General features: G+C 34.9%; 1 protein-coding gene across 1 annotated transcript in view; it reads left to right on the top strand.

Moving 5' to 3' along the window:
- Nucleotides 1–4,225, top strand: part of LPCAT1 (lysophosphatidylcholine acyltransferase 1) — a 156,684-nt gene extending 152,459 nt beyond the window's left edge. The window contains exon 14 of the mRNA XM_069076480.1: nt 1,108–4,225. Within this exon, the coding sequence (XP_068932581.1) occupies nt 1,108–1,292 (185 nt within the window). The 3' untranslated portion in view covers nt 1,293–4,225. The remainder of the gene's footprint in view (nt 1–1,107) is intronic.
- Nucleotides 4,226–13,128: the final 8,903 nt, after the last annotated feature.

Here is a 13,128-nt window from a genome sequence, read left to right as displayed (position 1 = left end):
AAAATGGGAATAATAATAGCACCTACCACCCAAGGTTATTGTGAGAATAAAATGAGATATTTGTAAAGTGCCTTAGAGCACTATATAAAGTTTAGCTGTTGTTGTTAAGTGACTTGACCATAAATGTCTGAAGTGGGATTCGAACCCAGGTCTTGGTGATTATGAATCTAGCATTCTATCTACTAACTCCACATTGTTTCTCATTATCTGAGCACTTAAACTAAAATGGCTTCCTTGGAAGGTTTTCTGTGGTTACCAAAGTGTGTTATTATGAATATTGAAAAAGTAACATCCCCTTCAACTTTTAAAACATTTCCTACCCAGAAAACACTTCTTCAAATATTTCAGAAGATAGACAATTTCATCTTCATGTATTCTACATCACTGATACAAATGACAGTCTTTCCATGCTTCCCTCACCCCTGCTTCTCCTCATCTTTGGGTGATGAGCCCCTCCAGACTTACCAAGGCTATTTCTCAGATGATGGAAACAAACTCTTAGTGGGTCAGTACTGAAAGGTAGGTAGGCAATATCAGTTCCACAGTCATGCCTTTTAAGAGTTCATGGGTACTAATGTGCCACATTGCAGCATCAGACTAAAGCATAACTTTAGTGGAGGGAATGGCAAGGAATATTTTAAATTTACCTGAATTTTAAAAATAGCTGAATTACACATTAAACTGTCTCCTTACCTGTACAGTATAACTGTGACCTGGGTGGTGGATAAGTATCTCTTTTTTTTTTTTTTTTTGCTTTTTGGAGGGGAAGGAAGGGCAATTGGGGTTAAGTGACTTGCCCAAGGTCACATGGCTAGTTTTGCGTTAAGTGTCTGAGGCTGCATTTGAACTCAGGTCCTCCTGACTCCAGGATCGGTATTCTATTCACTGTACCACCTAGCCGCCCCAGGATAAGTATCTCTCAATGAGGAAGGATCCCAAATCTTCTTCCTCCCTGTCCCCTTGAAAAACCACAGCAGCCACAGACTATAGGAAGTATCTGTGTTCTAAGTAGGCACCTAGACAAGACATAGTGCACATGCCCATAGCCCTAAAACGTTGCCTTCTACCTGGAACCCACGTAACACAAAATGTCTTTATTTTTTCTAGCTGACTTCAGCAGGTTTGCAGAAGTTTACCCAGACTTTGCAGAAGAATATTTATATCCTGATCAAGCAAGTTTTGAAAGCTGTGTTCAGACACCCTCTGCTCCAACCCCTAATGGTTTCTGTACTGACTTCAGCCCTGAAAATATTAAAGATGAGAGGAGCCTCTTTGAAAAGAAATTGAACTAATACTGAAGCATCATCTCCTTCTCCTGGTGAAGAGGAGAAGCCCTTGCCTAAGTTCCATTACCATTCCAATACACATGACAATATATACTCCCTGTTATTTGTGTGAGAATTTTCCATTTTTCTTTCTCTCCCATGCAATGTAAATTTATTCTCTTCAAACTTGTCTGGAAAGATTTGGGTTTGGGTTTTGTTGTTGTTGTTTCTTTGTAAAAAGTCTGTGAGCACCAAGACTGTGAATGTGCTACCTTCCTTGTTAGTGTATGTGTATTTGAAAAGAAGCCACATATTTATATTCCATTGTTTAATTTCATGTACAAAGTGTCTTAGGGAGTGTGCACGTAAAAAGAATAATGTAGCTGCTGTGGTCTTAAGTGCACTTTGGTGATTAGTGTTTTTCTGTGTTTGAGGACAGTTAAATTCAGACTGTCTTCAGTACCGAATTCAACAAATTATGCAAAGGAGGTTGTTTGGTTTAGTTTAGCTTTTGGTGGGCACGAAGTGGTCTAAAAATCTGGTCTTTAATTTTCATTAAAACTTTGCAAATGGTCCTTTATGTTGTTGATTCCATGGTAGTACAAAAAGTTAGGGAGCTCTGACCCCAAGACACTCTTTGTCTACACTTGAAAATTTTAATTTGTTTGTGTGTTTTTGGAGTTCCTATAAAAGATCTACAACCTTCCACAAATACTGAATGTGGAGGATGCATTTTCTGTTTTTGATGTGTGTCTAAATCTGTGTGGGAGCTTGTAAATGTTTTTGTAATCTTCATTTAGAAACTTCAGGAAACATTCAACGCTTTTATGAAAGGGAGACTTGTTTTTCTATGCTTTTTTTTCCCCCTGTAAGAGTGTGTAGGGAATGTTTAATTATAGTTCTGTGGGTTTTTTTAAAAATATTATATGTACTAAGCTCTTGGATTTGGCTGTTTTAAAATTCCTAATAGACTTCTACTAAGGCAAATTGTCCTAGTCATTTGAAGTCTATTGATTCATAAAGGCACTCTTTACAGTCTGGCCCTAATCAAAAATGTCTTATCTGTTTCCACTAATTGTGTGTTCGAATTCCTATTTGGTGGATTTTTTTTTATATTAACAGCTTTAGGATTCTGTTGTAAATTGGTTTAATTCAATATAGATTAATCTCTGATCAAAGTATTTGTGTGCAGCTGAAAATTTTATCTGTAAGGTAAAAAAATGGAAGATAATTTCTTTCTTAATGAAAGGAGTTAACAGATTCCAGGTTATTGTATTATTTTACTTACTTTGATAAACTGCAACATTATTTGGAATAGAAAAATAAATATCTTCTCAAATTTTTTCCTGTCAAATTGGTGTGGCTCCCCACCCCCATTAATTTTTGTTTATGCAAATAGATCTTCCTTAAACTTAGGGTCCAGGCATGGGTGGAGGAAAAATGAACTAGGAATGTTTTTCCTGATTATTCAATCTTCCAACAGAGAGAAATCTGTCTGTTAGCTTAATGTCAAAACATAGCTTGTCCTGTAGAACAGAAGTAAAGTAGCATAAAAAGTCTGGAGTTTGGTTTGCTGTCACTGGTGGAGCCTTATGCATTTGCCATATTAATTTTCCCCATTCTAAAATGTTGAATCCTAAGTGTCACCTGGTAAAAACTCGTGTGGAAATTCCTTCATATCGGGGGGAACAGTTTTACTGGGATATGTGTATAGAAATATAAATATATATTTTTTAATTGTTCTCTTTGTGTCAGAGAGATAAAATACAAGGATGATGCTTCCAGGAAGTTTGGAGGACAGAATAATTTTGTTTTCCCTTTGATCCTATTTGTGGTACATGATTTTGCATTTCTTCATATCCAGAATTAAGCAAAAATTCATTCTTGAAGCCCAGTAATTGGTTACATGTTCTAGCATGTTTCCTAAACCATTTGTGTGTGTGTATACACACGTGCGTGCGCGCACAAACACACACACACCCCTCTGGACTTATTTGAAATATTGTAGTTTTCATTTATGAACAAAACTGGATTTTTTTATCTTAGGCATCTCTCCACAAAATGAATGTAATAGCCAGGAAAATAGAACAAAAGTTTCATTTTCATTAAGGATCTTTAAATTAGGTGTTGTTTTTTTTTCTTTCTACCAGTGAGGATTTTGAGAACTTTAAATTTTCAGACATGTTTAAATGATTAGTTAAATTTTTTTCCTGAATTTTGCTAATTTGTGTATAAGAATGTAGATTTCTATTTTTTATTCTGATCAAGGGTGAAATAAGTCGACTAGAGTGAATTTCAGAGTCTCTAGGATATACTGGACACAAAACAACTCAGATGTGGACTGAGTAGCTAAAAGTTACTAGTAGATATTTTCTATAGTGAATAAATTTTCATTGTGTTCTTTTAAAGAGAGAAAGATCCAATGTTCAAATATGATATTTTTTAAAGGGTAAATGAAAGAGGTTAATAGAGTTGAGATCCTGAGGGGAAGGGACCAAAAAAAAAAAAAGCCCAATTCTGAAGTTGCCTCAATTCTTTCAGGTCTGTATATGAAGTGATTTTGTATGATAAATGCTACTGGGCATTTTCAGAAAAAAAATCTCTGATCCACAGACTTGTACAGAATGTTTGTACCTCCTGATTCTCTGTTTTTCTTATGTAATAACACTAAATAGTTCATGTGCATTCAGAACTGTGAATGTAGATAATCTTATGGTAAATAACTCTTTTTGTCAGGTTGGGGAGAAAGGAGAGCTTTAATACTTTTTATGCTACCATGGTTTTGAAAACCAGGATTAGCAGGCTTGAGACAGCATTGAAGCCTGTGAATGTATATGTTGGGAGGGTGGGGGAATAAATGGGAACCATCATGTCCATTTTGTCATTGTCTATCATAAAAACAATTTTGAATTTTAAATGTTGAAGAAATAAAATGTAAAAATCTTATATACTTAAGCATATATTTTGTTACATGTTGTCTTTTATTGTAAAGATCAAACTAGATGTTTCATATATTTTGGAGGGCAAATTTAACCAAAGTTAATGTTTATGGTAGTACTTTTCTAGGTAAGAAACATTTTACAAAAAAAAAAAATACATATCTATATATGGTTTAAATCTCATGAGGGAAAAGGAATACCATAGAAAGATTCTCTTCAGGACCCTTTTTTAAAGCTACTGTGTATCTAGGATATTATTGAGAGTTCAAACCGTGGTTGCTATTTGTCCACCTCTTGTACCATATTAGCGCTTTGTTTACATTAAACAATCTAAACAGGATAGTGTATAAATCCTATACTGATGCCCCTTATAAAATTATAAATATTGAAAAAATAGAAATACTTAAATCTTCCTATAGACTGTCTTCTGATAACTTTGACCACACACATGTTATCTTTTAACAATATGCCATTAACTTCAGTGATGTAGCACTATAATTTTTTTTTCCACGATATTGACTGAGGTTCTGGGTTTAACTTTTTGTAATTCTTTATTTCTCTCCAGGTTCATCAGAAAGATCTCTAGTTTAATCATAGATAAATGATTTTTTTTTTATTAAACAGCTCTGTTCACATCTTTATTTCTGGAGGGCATGAACTAACTACCTCCTAAGTACCAAAGGGAGATGAGCACCCTATAGCCTAACACCTCTTAGCCTCATATTTCTTCTACCAGTAGGACCAATACCCTGCTCACTGAAGGGAGGGGTGTTCAAGCCCCCACAGTAAGGTGCTGTCCATATGGGCTGATTCACTAGGAAAACTCAATATTGTCCTTGCAGGAAGCACAGGCTTTTCAGCCCCACAGTAATGAAGGTATTGGATGGCAGTGTTGTCTAAATGGTGCTGTAATGGCTTCCCCTTTCTCCAACCATGGTCTCTGATTTTTGCTGTATCCATGCTGAAAAGGTGAGTGTAGCGTTCTTTCCTTTTTCCCTTCCATCCCCCATTCCTTTAAGGTACACAGAAGCACTAAAATCTCATGGGACTGACTATTTACCCTACAGCCAGGAAGGAGTCTGGTGTCAAACAAGAGTATATCATTCTCTCTCTCCCCACCCCACAAAAAACTGGTTTAGATTTACTCTTATGTTGAAATATTCTTAATATTCAACTACATTTGAAACAGGACTCCTAAAGACTCTATAATGCACTGCATTTAACACATGGGTCATGTTTTAAACAAATATCAGATGCTGTACCTACTTAGCCAGGATGGCATAGTGGATAGAGTTCTGGCCTCACAGCCAGTAAAGACCTAAATTCAATTGCTGCCACTAACATGGCAGTGACCTGGCTGACTGTGTGACCATTGATAAGTCACTTACCCTCACAGTGCTCTAGGCAACCCACTGAGACCATAAGTCATAGAAAAGAATAAGTTGTATCTTTACTGGTAGAGGGATTCCCTCATCCAGGAATTCCCTATATCAATGAATTTGTATATCCAGGTCCTATCCCTTCCTGAAGCGCTGATGTTCTTTCAACTTATTAAAATTGAAAACTTTCTCCTTTTTCTTCATTTATACAAGGTAATCCCATCCTCCCAGACACAAGATGTTGGGTTCCCCCACCACTTCAGTTTTCTTCCTAAGAAAAATGATCTTTGTTAAAAAAAAAAAAAGTGATACAATACAAATAGTCCTTACACTAAGTACCATTACAAAGAAGGGTTCTATACTGCAAAACTATATTGTGCTAACGGTACCCTGTAAATATTATTTGAAATAGTTCCATATTTTATAAATAATAATGCTTTCTGAAAAATATTCTCTGGCCATTTCTATGTAACAACAATGCTTTATACTGAAAATCCCTAATGGTTTACTGTCTGCTCCACAGGCATCAATGGAGAGACAAGAGTTGAATTAAGCCATACCTGAACCCTTTGTAGTTTTCTTGACATCAAGTATGTAATCTTGTTGAAGGCAGGAACTGTTTAATTTTTTTTCTTTGTACTCCAAGTGCCTGGCATACATTAGGCACTTAATAAATGCTTGTTGATTGACGAATCAAATAGAAGTTAATTTTCACTTGCGCTCTTCCCATTCCAACTCAGTCATCTTCATTCTGTACTTTATTTCTCTCCATATCCTCCCCAAAAAGAACCACTCACATAGATGAAGACACCACTCAGAATGATCTTTATGTTAATAGAGGAGAAAGTCCAGGAGTTTTGTGCATGACCCCTGCCTCTAGTTAATGTCTCCTGTGTCTAACACATTCTTCTAATATGGTAATTTGTTAAAGGGAGGGGGGGAGATTTACACTAAAGCCCTGTGTCCTCAAGATACCCTAGACTAGAGATATGATTTATAGTAGCATAATACTTAAAAAAAATTCAGAATAATTCAGTTAACTCATCAAGTTTGATGTGGTGATAGGCATATGCAGAAAACTTTTAATCTGAAGCTCCTTTTTTTCTGAATGTGTTTTACCATGACATAGTTGATATTCCTTGGCACAGATGCATCTCCCAGATAGATCCATGTTCCAGGTACATAAATCCACTGACCTTGCACTAAGTCAAATCATATTTCATAATTAGCCTAAAAAGAAAAAAAATCACTGTAACATATTGATGGTGAGAGTTTGACCATATGTGAATCCTTCACCTCCATCCCTCGTACTCCAATGATATTTAATTGCTTTTGGGGCTTAAAAAAACCCTTGGTTTTTATGGTTTATATTAAATTGTATGGAAAAAGCACATCCACTGGAAACTGAACATTTTGTATATTTTCTCAAGTTTTTAAATAGTTCAAGTCTAACTATATCTCACATGGTATAGTAATATATTCAGTAAAAAAATTTTTTTTCTTAAAGGAATACCTCAATTTGAGAACTTTTTCTTGTTAATTGTAAAATTATGCCTTGTTTTGATAGTGACTGTAAAATACTATGGACTGCCCTGAGCCAAGCAACAATACAATTTTTACCTAATTTCAAATCATGTTTTGAGAGGGATGCTAACTTCCTTAAAGGTAATAGATGTGTGTTAGTATTTGTTATTTCAAGGGACTCCTTAAAGTCTTAATGTGCACTATGGAATCACTGCTCATTCTGCGCAATTGACCATTTCTTCTTGTGACTGGTTTATTGTAAGTTGACTTTTCAGTGTAAAGTCAAATAAAAAAGTAGCTGTTAAGTAATTGTTTATGTTTGTTTTGTAAACTGAGTTTTGGGGGGTTTTTTGTTGTTGTTAATAGCATTGATTTAAAAAAAAACAAAAAAACACCAAGTTCTGCCTATAAATATTTTTCTGCTATAAATAAACTAATTATTGTAGAATCTGAATTGGAAGAAACATATGCCTCAAGATGTTCTTGTAATGACATAGAAGTACTCAGTTCTTTATTTTTAGTCTTTTTTTTTGAAGGGGGAAGGCAGGGCAATTGGGGTTAAGTGACTTGCCCAAGGTCACACAGCTAGTAAGCATTAAGTGTCTGAGGTCAGATTTGAACCCAAGTCCTCCTGACTCCAGGGCTGGTGCTCTATTTGCTATGCTACTTAGCTGTCCCTCAGTTCTTTTTTTAATATAATGGGTAAAATTGATGTGTATGTAATAATGCAATTATAATATTTCAAATTTATGTAGCACTTTAGAATTTACTAAGTATTTTCCTCCCAACAACCTGGAAAGTAGGGAGTTATAGGTATTGTGATGCAATTTCACAGATGAGAAAGGTCCACTATTTTCTGCCCAATTTGGGGCATACTGGTTTTGGTCATCTAAATGTTTTCAGAAAGCCCAGAGCTAAAGAGTTTTAGAAGCAAAAAATGAACTGGAAAAATTGCTTTTCTCCAAAGAGGGCATTCTCTGTTTAGAGGAAGGTAGAGTGAAAGGACCAGACCTGAGAAGATGATCCCTAGAATGGCGTGGGAAGATTAACTAATAAAGCCTCATTCAACCAAAGTCAGAGTTACAAGAGAGTAATATCCACATTTCTTCTCATTTTTAGCAATGGTTAATACTTGAACTGCTGCCTGATTTACAGCTTGACTTTTTTTTTTCCATTTTGAACTATCCTTTAGGAGATGAACATGGTGATTTTCTCTTTTTTTGCAAAGAAATGATAAGTGATCACTGATAATTTAGGAGTATCTTATGGAAATTCTACTGAGTTGGGCTCTGTCATCCAGTATCATAACCTTCTTTAGATCTTTTAGACCTCTTTCCCCTTTTTCCTTGTCCAATACAATTGACAGTGACTTTTTGGTCTTGATATTCAACAAAACAATCCAAGATATGCCAGCCTCTAATACTTTCATGTGCAGAGGGAAGTTACGTATGATGTGACCTGAAGAAGGCCACAGAAATGGCAGATGGCAGGCATGTAATGATGGAAATAGGACAAGAATTATCTATATTTCTATTAGAAGTTAAAAGCAAAGCATCTAATAAAATTTCACCTTGCTGATGATTTTCTTTTTCAAAAGGTAGAAGGAAAGTAAATAATAACCTAATTAAGTACTATAAGGACAAGCTGATCAGTAAGTAGACTGGGAGGGTTGGAAGTCTGATTTGTGATAATTAAGGAAGAGAAGACGTGGCATGGTTATCTCCTATAAAAGGAGAAAGTTGATTTAAACTTTCTTCCATCTTTAGTTATCTGTGAAATCACTATGCATAGGCTACTTTCTGATGAGTTCAGATTTTAAAAGGACATGTGTAAAAGATGAAACATGATAAAAGATGGGCACATTAAAAAAAAAAAACAAAAGCAAAAGATTCAGAATAAGCTTTTTTAAAAAATATTAAGAATAAAAAGACTGGGACAGCTAGGTGGTACAGTGAATAGAGCACTGGCCCTGGAGTCAGGAGGACCTGAATTCAAATTTGGCCTCAGACACTTAACACTTACTAGCCATGTGACCTTGGGCAAGTCACTTAACCCCGATTGCCCCTCCAAAAAGAAAAAAAAAAAGAATAAAAAGACTAAGATGTGTTGGGAAGAACAAGAACAAAGAATTTTAAAAAAAGAAAACATTTGGAAAAGTCTTTTATGATTTCCAGTTTAATAATGTGAAAATAAAATAAAAAAATTGAACCCACAATAAAAAGTATGTTGTGCATTTCAATCATACATTTGAAAAAGTCTCTCATAGTACCCTTTTTTAATGCTTTTTTTAGTAGTTTATTTTTCCCCAATTAAATGTAAAAACAATTTTTAACATTCATTTTTAAAACTTTTGAGTTTTAAATTCTCTCCCTTCTTCCCTCCCTACCCCTACTCCCCCACTGAGAAGGCAAGCAAGTTCAATATAGGTTATACATGTGTAGTCATGCAAAACATTTCCATATTAGTCATTGTAAAAGAAATCATAGGGCACAATAAAACCTCAAGAAAAATAATGAAAGTTTTTTTAAAAGTATGCTTCAATCTGAATTCAGACACCATCACTTCTTTCTCTGGGGATGGATAGCAGTTTTCATCTAAGTCCTTCAGAGTTGGCTTGGATCATTTTATTGCTGAGAATAGCTAAATGCTTTACTGCTGATTGTCTTACAATATTACTGTTAATTTGCAAAGAGTATATGTACTTTGCATCAGCTTCTGTAAGTCTTTCTAAATTTTTCTGAAAACATCTTGCTCATTTCTTACAGCACAGTAATATTCCATAACAATCACAAACCACAATTTGTTCAGCCATTCCCCAGTTGATGGGAATCCCCTCAATTGCCAATTCTTTGCCACCAGAAAAGAGATGCTCTAAATATTTTTGTACATGAAGGTCCTTTTCCTTTTTGTTTTTTACTTCTTTTTGGATGCAGACCCAGTAGTGGTACTGCTAGGTCAAAGGGTTTGTATGCATGGTTTTATAGCACTTTGGGCACAGTTGAAAATTTCTCTACAGAATGGTTGAATCAGTGTATTAATGTTTCATTTTTCCCACATCCCCTCCAACATTTTTCATTTTCCTTTTCTGTCCCATTAGCCAATGTAATAGGTATAAAGTAGGATCTCAGAATTGTTTTAATTTGCATTTCTCCATAGTGATTTAGAACATTTTTTTTAATATGGCTATGGATAGCTTTGATTACTTCATCTGAAAACTTAATATCTTTTGATCATTTATCAATTGGGGAATGGCTCTTATTTTTATAAATTTGACTCCATTTTCGATATATTTGAGAAATGAGACCTTTATCAGAGAAACTTGCTTTGATTTTTTTTTCACAGTTAAAATTGCTAACTGTATTTCCCTCCATCCTATGTTCCCTCCCTCTTGTTTATTCTAGTCTCTTTCTCCTTTCAATCTGTCCCTCCTCAAAAGTGTTTTGCTTCTGACTACTGCCTCCTCCAATCTGTCATCCCATCTATCACTTCCTCCTCTTATCACTTTACTCTTCTACTTTCCTGTATGGTAAGATAAATTTCTATACCCAATTGAGCGTGTTATTCTCTCTTTGAGCCAGTTTCAGTGAAAGTAAGGTTCTGTCATTCCCTCTCTACTCCCCCATCTTCCCTTCCACTGTAAAAGCTTTTTCTTGCCTCTTTTAAGCAAGACAGTTTGCCCTATTCTACCTGTCCCTTTCCTTTGTCCCAGTGCATTCTTTTCTCACCTCTTAATTTTATTTTTTTAGATATCCCTTCATATTCAGATCACACCTATGCCCTCTCTGTGTGTATCATATACATATACATATGTATATGATACACACTCCTTTCTAACTGCCCTAATAATGAGAAAGTTCTTATGAGTTACAAGTATCACCTTCCCATGTAGGAGTGTAAACAGTTTAACTTTATTAAGTCCCTTATGACTTCTCTTTCCTATTTACCTTTTTATGCTTTTGGTGATTCTTGTATTTGAAAGTCAGATTTTCTATTCAGCTCTGGTCTTTTCATCAAGAATGCTTGAAAATCCTCTATTTTATTAAATATCCATTTTCCCCCTGAAGGATTGTACTCAGTTTTGCTGGGTAGATGATTCTTTTTTGTAATCCTAGCTCCTTTGCCTTCTGGAATATCATATTCCAAGCCCTCTGATTCTTTAATATAGAAGCTGCTAAGTGGACTTCAGGAAAACCTGGAAAAACTTATATGAACTGATGCTGAGTAAAGTGAGCAGACCAGGAGAACACAGTAACAGCCACAGTGTGTGATGACTGACTTTGATACACTTAGCTCTTCTCAGCAATGCAATACCTAACACAACTCCAAAAGACTCATAATGGAAAATGCCATCCACATCCAGAGAAAGAAATATGAAGTCTGAATGGAGATCAAAGCATATTATTTGCTTTCTTTTTTTGTTTCACTTTGTTTTTTCTTTCTCATGGTTCCTCCCATCCATTCTCATTCTTCTATAAAACATGACTAATGTGAAAATTTGTTTAATAAGAATGTATATGTAGAGCCTATATCAGATTGCACTCCATTTTGGTAAGGGGAGAGAGAGACAGAGAAATTTAAAAATCTTTGCAAGTGAATGCAAGTGAAAACTAAAATGAATTTATTAAAATATATACATTTTTGTATATCATATAATAAATATATATTTATTATATATTATAAATATAATATATATTATATAAGATATAAATATATAAATAAATCTATATTATCTATATAAATGTATATATTAGAGAGAGAGAAACTGTTAAATCTTGTGTTATCCTGACTGTGGCTTCAGACTGCTTGCAGTATTTTCTTCTTAACCAGGGAGCTCTGAAATACGGCTATAATGTTCTTGGGAGTTTTCATTTTGGAATCTCTTTCAAGGAGGTGATCAGTGAATTCTTTCTATTTCTATTTTATCTGCTGGCTCTAGAATTTGGGGAGAGTTTTCCTTGATAATTTCTTGAAATCTTACGTCTAGGCTCTTTTTTTGATCATGGATTTCAGGTTGTCCAATAATTTGTAAACTATTTCTCCTGGATTTATTTTCCAGGTCAGTTTTTTTTTCCAATGAGATATTTCAAATTGTCTTCTATTTGTTTTTAATTCTTTTGGTTTTGTTTTATTATTTCTCGTAAAGTTGTTACCTTCCATTTGCTCAATTCTAATTTTTAGGGAATTATTTTCTTCAGTGAGCTTTTGTACTTCCTTTTCCATTTGGCCAATTCTACTTGTTTTGTTTGTTTGTTTGTTTGTTTTTTAAAGCAATTGGGGTTAAGTAACTTGCTCAAGGTTACACAGCCAGTTATTTTGTGTGGGTGTTAAGTATCTGAGGCCAGATCCGATCCCAGGTTTCCCAGTTCTGGGGCTGGTGCTCTTACTCACTGCGCCACCTGGCCGCCCCTCAATTCTACTTGTTAAAGAGTTTTTTCTTCAGTGAATTTTTATGCCTCTTTTTACATTTGGCCAATTCTGCTTTTCAATGCATTCTTCTCCTCTTTTTTTTTTGTGCCTCCTTTACCATTTGACCTAGTCTGTTTTATAAGATGTTATTTTCTTCAGTTTTTTTTAGTCTCCTTACCAAGCTGTTGACTCTTTTTTCATGATTTTCTTGCATGACTCTCATTTCTCTTCCCAATTTTTCCCCTATTTCTCTTACTTGATTTTCAAAATCCTTTTTGAACCCTTCCATGACCTCAAACCAATTCATATTTTTCTTGGAAGTTTTTCTTCTGAGTGTGTGTTTTGGTTTTCCTTGTCACTATAATAATTTCCTGTAATCAGATTTTTTTTCTGTTGTTTGCCCATTTTTCCATTTTATTTCTTGACTTTTAATGTTGTTAAAGTGGGGTTGTGCTTCCAGGGTGGAGGGTGCAGTGTCCCAAGCTTCAAGGGTTTTATGTAGCTGTTTTGAGAGATACCTTTAGGGTCCTGTAAGTTTTCAGTTCTTCCAGGGTGGTATGATCTAAGGGGAGATGTGTTTACTACTCTCCTGGCCTGTGCTCTGGTCTGTGAGTA

The sequence above is a fragment of the Petaurus breviceps genome, unplaced genomic scaffold, assembly GCF_028583685.1.
Source record: "Petaurus breviceps papuanus isolate PSGF00001 unplaced genomic scaffold, PetGlider_PUasm1.0 151, whole genome shotgun sequence".
NCBI lineage: Eukaryota > Metazoa > Chordata > Mammalia > Diprotodontia > Petauridae > Petaurus > Petaurus breviceps.
The sequence above is the reverse complement of the archived record's forward strand: the minus strand, read 5'-3'. Positions and strand labels throughout refer to the sequence as shown.